This window comes from Jaculus jaculus, chromosome 8 (assembly GCF_020740685.1).
Source record: "Jaculus jaculus isolate mJacJac1 chromosome 8, mJacJac1.mat.Y.cur, whole genome shotgun sequence".
NCBI classification, from domain to species: domain Eukaryota; kingdom Metazoa; phylum Chordata; class Mammalia; order Rodentia; family Dipodidae; genus Jaculus; species Jaculus jaculus.
Window position 1 is genome coordinate 71529610 of NC_059109.1, and position 8249 is coordinate 71537858.

The 8249-nt window shown below is 44.2% G+C and overlaps 1 protein-coding gene across 1 annotated transcript; it reads right to left on the bottom strand.

Moving 5' to 3' along the window:
• Positions 1 to 6265: 6265 nt before the first annotated feature.
• On the bottom strand, positions 6266 to 6787 carry LOC123462810 (ribonuclease pancreatic-like). The gene has a single exon (XM_045156647.1). It carries the CDS (start codon positions 6785 to 6787, stop codon positions 6329 to 6331), a length of 459 nt encoding a protein of 152 aa, XP_045012582.1. The 3' UTR covers positions 6266 to 6328.
• Positions 6788 to 8249: the final 1462 nt, after the last annotated feature.

Sequence of the window (8249 nt, forward strand, 5' to 3'; positions counted from 1 at the left end):
TTGCTTGTTCTGAACAATCTTTTTATTTTAATTAAATGGAAACTTTATATGGACACATCATGTGTTAGTAACATCATTTTCCTCCTTCTGCCTCCATTTCACTGGGGCCCCTCCTTGGATTGCTGGAATTCCCCATGGGGTTGTGGGTTCTGAGATATGACAGCATCAGTCAGTTATTGTAAGGGGTTGGGGAGTGCCTCTGGACATTCCCTCCCACTCTTGGCTCTCATGCTCTTGCCACCCCCTCTTACATAAGATCTCCTCAGCCATGGTAGGTGTGTTCTAAGTCTGTTTTAGTGTAGACCTCTCAGCAGCTTCTGGATTTCTGCGTTGGTTCATTTTGTGTATACTCTGTGTGTGTCTCCATCACTCGGCTGCAGGTTGTCAGGGTCACCACTGAAGCAGAACTCCTGCTGATCTCACCAACTCCTCTGTGGTTTCACCTGGGCCTTGGCTAACGTGCAAGAGCTGATGTATTTCCTTGATTTTCACTGCCTTAAGCACAGGGCTACTGGGAGTCAGGGCTGAACAATCCTTTGAAAATGAATACTTTTCTTCTTAGAAGAAGTCCTAGATACAACTGAATTTCAAGAAGACACCCATATTAACATATTGGCTTTTCAACTTTAAAATTAATGTGCCCAGGTTAGTCTCCTAATACTGACATTGCTTTATTGGTCAAGTAGAAATGGTCTCCCATTGAATTAGAAACATCTCATTTGTCTCCAGACAGCTGAGGTGTTTTTCTCCTTATGTGTCCTGAGCTCTCAATGTTGTAATGCAGTCTTTCCTCTCCTGGGCTCCTGTCAGGGAATTTTCCTTCCTGCAGGTTCCCTGGGGCACAGGTCTGCACCTGGACCTTCACCAACATGTTATTCTGTAGCTGGGATTTCAGTCCAACAATCAGGAGGGCATGGGGGTCCTCTAAACCAGAACTAGTCAATGAGCAGGCATGAGTGCCACAAAACTGAGCACTTTTTAAAAATTATTTATTTATTTATTTGAGAGCAACAGACACACAGAGAAAGACAGATAGAGGGAGAGAGAGAGAATGGGTGTGCCAGGGCTTCCAGCCTCTGCAAACGAACTTCGGACGCGTGCGCCCCCTTGTGCATCTGGCTAATGTGGGACCTGGGGAACCGAGCCTCTAACTGGGGTCCTTAGGCTTCACAGGCAAGTGCTTAACCGCTAAGCCATCTCTCCAGTCCAAAACTGAGCATTTTTTAAAGCTTCACAAAAGTAGTCTCTTGGGCTAACAGGAGGAAAAACAGTGGGTGTCAGGGCTGGAAAAAGGGGAGGCATGAATTTAAGAGGAAATCTGGTTAAAGGAAACATTTAAAAACCTGAAGTTTTCTTTTTCTTTCTTAGTTCTCACCAGTAAGAGTTTGGGGTCCTCATTGACATAGGAAAGAAGGGACGACCCATTCATATCACAGGCAGTACTCTCACACAACTGAGGATTCACTCTGGTCATGGTGGCTTATGCCTGTAACCCCAGGCTGAAATGGGAAAATCACCCTAAGTTCCAGTTCAAGGCCAGTGTGGTAAGTCTAGGCTAGACTGAGACCCTGCTCAAAAATAATAACAAAGTTAAATAAAAAGAAAATAAAATAGAAAAATGTGGAGGACTGCAGTTCTGGGAAGATAGCTCAGTGGATAAAGTGCTCATCTCTCAAGCCACAGTACCTTATTTGACCCCAGTCTCCACATAAAAAGCTGGAAGTCATACTGGATGCCTATAATCTGAAATTTACATCAAGAAAGAGGGTAGAGACAGAAAAATTTTCCCAGAATCTTCCAGTAAAGGCATTAAAGAACAATAAGAAAATAAGATCCAAAGAGAGAAACCATGCCTCCAATGAGACAGAAGAGATGGGATTGTCCTCTAACTTCCCACGTGCTGTGACACACACATAACTCCACATACCACCCCACCATCACCTTCAAATAAGATATCAAATGAATATTTATCAAACACAAGAAAATCAGTCACTCTCAGCATCTGTGAAAGTAACACATGAAGATAATCTCAGAGATGGCCATACTTCATGGAAGTACAGCCTTTCCCTAGTCCTATGAATATGTCTAAAACTAGATGACACTGTACATAGATGATCAAAAGCCATGATTAAAAGATGACAGGTGAGCCTCTGTGGCTTATGTAGGAAGATCAAAGTGATTTCAAGGCTAGCCTGCACTACATAGTGAATTCCTGGTCAGTCTGGGTTAGAATGAGACTGCATCAACAACTTAAAACCACAGATAAAAGAGACGGCAAGTGATGAGTGACTCTAGGAGAGATATCAGGAGCTGTGAGGCTGACTCACAGGCCAGGTATCTTGGAATTCCCTCAGTATGCCCCAGCAATATTGCCACCACTCCACAGGACCTAGAGAAGGGAGGCTGGGGAACATTCTTCTTGCGTTGCGCTGAAGCAGCAGAAAGGAAAATGGCAGGAAGTCAGGAGAGCTGTGCTCTAGTCTCAGTTGTGCCATGAGCAAGTCCTTTAAAAAGTGAGGATCAGGGCTGGAGGGATGGCTTAGCAGTTAAGTGCTTGCCTGTGAAGCCTAAGGACCCTGGTTTGAAGCTCGATTCCCCAGGACCCACATTAGCCAGATGCACAAGGGGGCACACGCATCTGGAGTTCGATTGCAGTGGCTGGAAGCCCTGGCGCACCTATTCTCCACCCCCCCCCCCCCGACCCCTGCCTCTTTCTCTCTCTGTCACTCTCATATAAATAAATAATTTTTTTTAAGTGAGGATTAGACTCGAGAGGCAGCTTAGCAGTTAAAGGTGCTTGCCTGTGAAGCCTAAAGTCCCATGTTCAACTTTCCAGCTTGCATGTAAGCCAGACACACAGTGATACGAATGAGCAAGGATGCACAGGCACACAAGGTGGCACATACATTTAGAGTTCAATTGCAGTGGCTGGAGGCCCTATCATGCAAGTATTCTCTGTTTCCTTCTCTCTCCCTCCCTCTTTCTCTCTTTTTCTCTCTCCCTCATTAAAAAAGCCAGTCCGGGACTTCCAGTTAAGATGGCAGCATAGGAACCATGTCAAAGCAGCCTAGGGGAGAAAAAGCCAAAGAAAACCCAGCAAAATACAGACTTTTACTAAAAAGTGAGGTGTATAAGAAATTCAAATGGCAGCAGAGAAGTGGCAGAGATCCAGAGCATCCAGAGCCCACACAGGCAGGCCGAAGCAACTCCGGCAGTGACGGCTCCGGCTCCAGCAGGGGAAGCTGCGGTGGAAGCCGCAGCTCTGGCTCTGGCAGCAACAGCAAAGGCTCCAGCACCAGCAACAGCGGCTCCAGCACTGGCAGCTTCAGCAGCAGCAGTGGCGGTGCCGATCAGTAGGGCCACAGTTGCCGGGGTCAGTTTGCTCCACAGGAAAAGCCAGTGCCCAGCTCCAGAAAACAGAACAGAGGTCCAGCGACCCAGCTAGCCTACTTGACTGAGACCAAAATCATCCAAAAAGGTAACTGGGATTGCACCAGGGAAGGGTCTCACTTGGTTACAAGCTGACTTGGATCACTCAACAGACCAGAAATCTTAACCTCTTTGTTGATAGAGGATCTGGTCGTTATAATGACTACTCTTGCATAAATACTGGGTACTGTTTCTAACTGAATGTGTATAGTGTTTAGTTAAATTTTAGAATCGACCTGTATTTTCTTCCACTCAGCCTACTTGAATACTCCCATAGCAGGCAAACTCAACCCCTAGGAACACTTTTCTAGATACTCTGAGGATATTAGGAGCCACACCTAACATCTGAATCTCCTACCCTGAAGATATATAACATGAGATAAGTTGATATAGCTAAGAATACCCAGCTAATTAGAAAATCCAAGCATTAATTTAATCCAAGATGCAAAAATATACACATTATAACACAAAAAACACCAAAAATCAAGACAATATAAATCCACCAAAAAGTATTAATGCATCAGAAATGACCTCCAATGAGAACGAATTAGAGGAAATGCCTGAGAAAGATTTCAAAAAAATGATGGTAAATATGTGCAAAGAACTCAAAGAAGAAATCAAAGGAATCAAAGAGGAAATCAAAAGAATCAAAGAAGATGCAGGACACCAATTTAACAAAGTAAAGAAGTCAATACAAGATATAAATAAGGAAACAGAAATAATAATAAAGAAAAACCAGTCAGAATTACTAGCAATGAAGAACACAGTTAATGAAATAAAAAACTCTATAGAAAATCTCACCAGTAGAATGGATGAAGGAGAGGACAGAATATCTAAGCTAGAAGACCAGGTGGCAGATCTAATACAGTCCAACAAAGAGAAAGACAAACTAATAGAAAAGTATGAGTGGGAATTTCAAGATATTCAGGACGCTATGAAAAGATCAAACATAAGAATTCAGGGCATAGTAAAAGGAGAAGAATTTCACTGCAAAGGCCTAATAGGCATCCTCAACAAAATCATAGAAGAAAACTTCCTCCAAATTGGGAAAGAGGTGCCAATACAGACACAGGAAGCCTTTAGAACCCCAGCCAGACAAAACCTGGAAAGAACCTCTCCTTGCCATACTATAATCAAACAACCAAACACACAAACCAAAGAAAGAATATTGAAAGCAGTTAGAGAGGAAAATCAAGTTATCTACAAAGGAAATCCCATCAGGATTACAGCAGGTTACTCAACACAAACTTTAAAAGCCAGAAGAGCTTGAAGTGATATATTCCAAATTCTGAAAGATAACAACTGTCAACCAAGGTTACTTTATCCTGCAAAGCTATCCATTCAAATAGATGGAGAAATAAGGACATTCCATGACAAAAGCAGGCTAAAGGAGTATTTGAAGACAAAATGAGCTCTATAGAAAATAATTGAAGGAATACTCCCTGCCAAAAGGAAGGAAAACACACATATAAGGAACCTGGAAGAAACAAGCAATACTCAAATACTAGTTAACACAAGAGCGGAAAGGTAGAACCAGAACCACACAAAAAAAAATGGCAAACATAAATACACGCCTTTCAATAATATCTCCTAATATCAATGGCCTCAATGCCCCAACCAAAAGACATAGCTTTGCAGAATTGGTTAAAAAGCAGGATCCTAAGTAAGGTAACCCAGGCCCAGAAAGCCAAGCACCAAATGTTCTCCCTCATATGTGGATCCTAGCTACAGATGATTGCGCTTCTGCGTGAGAAGAAAAAACCTCAGTAGCAGAGGCAAGAAAGATAAAAAGGAGATATAAAGGGAAGAGAAAGGAAGGGAGGAGGGTACTTAATAGGTTGGTATTGTATATATGTAAATAGATTGATTGAGATGGTGAGGGGATATGATGGAGAATGGAATTTCAAAGGGGAAAGTGGGGATGGGTACTACCATGGGATATTTTTTATAATCATGGAAAATATTAATAAAAATTGAGAAAAAAATAGGTTATTAAAGAGCCTCCATCCGACCCCCCACCAAAAAAAGCCAGTCTGTTGGGCTTGCCTCCAAAAAAAAAAAGGTGAGGATCACAATAGATCAAGCTAAGCATGTGAGTCTCATATGCCCCCTTATGTGTCCTTATGCTGACAGCAGAGGCTGAGGGTGCAGAGGCTGAAGGGGAAACATAGATCTGTTGAGGATTTTCTTTCTAAAACATTCTAAATAGGCACTTCTGATTTGAGTTGGTAGACAAGCTGAAATCTACTTGTAATCCCTCAGTTCCATGATTTCAAAAGCCCCTTCAACCAGTAAGGTTTAAAGTTCTTACATTTTCAGTAGGAGAACCATTTTCTTAGTCATTCGACCAAAAGAGAAAGGGTTATTAGGATCATGTTTTCACAGACTCCTCCCCGCCACCCTGCTATCAAGGGTGACTCAGGGACCATCTCACCTTCCTCACCTGCTTCTATGTATCAGAGAATAATAGCCTTTGTCCTTACCCTCTGTCAGTTCACCCTCTAGGACAGTGACCCAGATTACAACAGCCAACACTTAAGGGTTTCATTCTTGAACTCAAGGAATCCATGAGGAAGAAATTTTCTCAGGTCACTACAGTCCCAAGGTCAAAAGGGAAGGCATGTTATGACTCCATTTTCTATTCAGCAAAACCACTGTTACTTAAGTTCTTATCCCTTGCCTGGAAGAGACGCTCAGGCATCAGATGGGTGCAACTGTTTTATTGAAAGGAGCAGGAAGGAACAAGATGCAGAGGAGGGAGTCATGTTTGTGTTGGACAGGGGTTCTCACTGGAGGTACTTCTTTCAGGACCAGAAAGGAAGAGGAGAGACAGATGATGGAATGATGAGGCTGAGGTATGGGGAGAGAGACATCTCACTGGTCAGGACTAGGAAGTTGCCTACACTGTTGCATCGAAGTGGACTGGCACAAAGGGGTTTCCCTCGCAGGCCACAATGATGTGTTTCTGTTTATCAGTAGTCGTATATGCGCAGTTGGGATACTTGGAGCTGCCTGTCAGGCGGCAGTCTGTGATGCGCATGCTGGAGCTGCTCTTGTAGCAGTTGGTTTGCCCGTTCTTGCAGGAGACCTGTTGCTGGAAGCAGACAGCCTGGACATCTCCCAGAGACTCATGCACAAAGGTGTTCACTGGCTTACAGTATCCCTTTGTCATATCACGTCGCCTCATCATTTCATTGCAGTAGGTAGGGCTGTGGCTGGAGGTGCTGCCTGAGTCCATGTGCTGCCGCTGGAACTTCTCGGCCCAGGATTCCCTGCCCAGTGAAGGCTGGGCATATCCCAATACCATCAGCACAAGGACTAGCAGTGGAAACAGGACAACGGACTTCTCCAGAGCCATGGTGGTCTTACTTTTCTGGGAGAGCCTGACAGGGAAAGAGAGAGGGGGAAGAATATGCCCTTAGAAGAGAGCACAGTCCCATTAATAGTCACCCATTCAGGTGCCCCAGGAAGACGCCCCTCTTGCTGGGAGATTTCCCAAGTGACGAGACACACCTATCCTCCCCCAGTGTGGTTCCCTTCCCCTTACTAAACAGATCATCTATCCCTCTAGATGGAGACCCTGATTGTCACCCAAACTCATGGTAATACTGTGTTTGAGTACTGGAGATCCTTTCATCTACAATACACTTGTACCAGGTGCTGAAATGGCTCACCAGAAGATCATGTTGAATCAACCATGAGCCACATTGTACTCCTGAGTTATCACCCTGACATCAGGATCCTGGCTGACAGCCTTGTTTTCTTATAACACAAGAGAGACACAGCCTGAGGCTGTATTCCTAATGAAACCCTTGCCTTCCCCAACTTGGGACACCCTCTAGCCCCACAAGATCTGCATGAACCCCAGCTCCACCTCTCTACTTCCAACTGATGTGTGCCTGGCATAAGCTTTCCTGATGCTTCTGTCAGAGCACATATTCCCAGTGTAAGCCACCTTAGCTCCCTCCTTTCTCACCCTCAAGCTAAGCAGCTCCTGACAACAGCTCTGTGGCCATTTACCTGACTGTTCAGCTGAAGCTCCTGGGCACAGCAGAAGGTCAGTTCTGTAGTCACTCAGTCCCTGTGGTGTGGATCTTATATAGATCACATGGGGTTTGGCTTCCAATAATTGTGGGAGGAGCTTCTGTGCTCAGCTCAGATGAAAACAAGGGGTTGTGAGGAAAGGACAGGGAATTGCTCAGGCCAGCCCATTTTCTAGGCTTCCAGGGAATGATCTTTCATAACACATGAACTTCATCTCTCTGTCAATTCCCAAGGAAAACCCCAGAATACTAGTGTCCCTGGCACCCAAACCTCTCATCCCTCAGCAAAGTCCTTAATTCAGCATCTCCTAACACCTCCTCTCTTGTGAGAAAAGAGAAGACAACGGGGTTGCCTGCCACCAGATGGAAGGCTTCCCAGTGTTATGAGCAGGCTTTTGTAAATGCCTGCGCTCTGGCAGCCCTAACAAGCTAGGCATGAGCGACTTTGCACCTCCACTCTCAATCTCCCAACCTCAGTCCAAACTCTGGTTCAGCAATGTATGAGCTAAGCAATTACAGCAATCAATTTCTATGTCCTACAGTTTCTTCATGGACAAAATGAAGACAATAAAGCCTCCTTCTTAGATTTGTTTGTAAGGTAAGGTGTGGAGAGTTAGAAGTATAACTTAGGGTAAAGAAAATTTTCATAGCTACCATCTCCTGGGATCCACATGAGTGGGTTTAGATCTCCACAAAGTCTGTTTCCTAACTCTAGTATCGTTGATTTGCTTTCTGAAGAGAAAGAGTAAAAAAAAAGCTGCGTTTAACTTTGCTTAC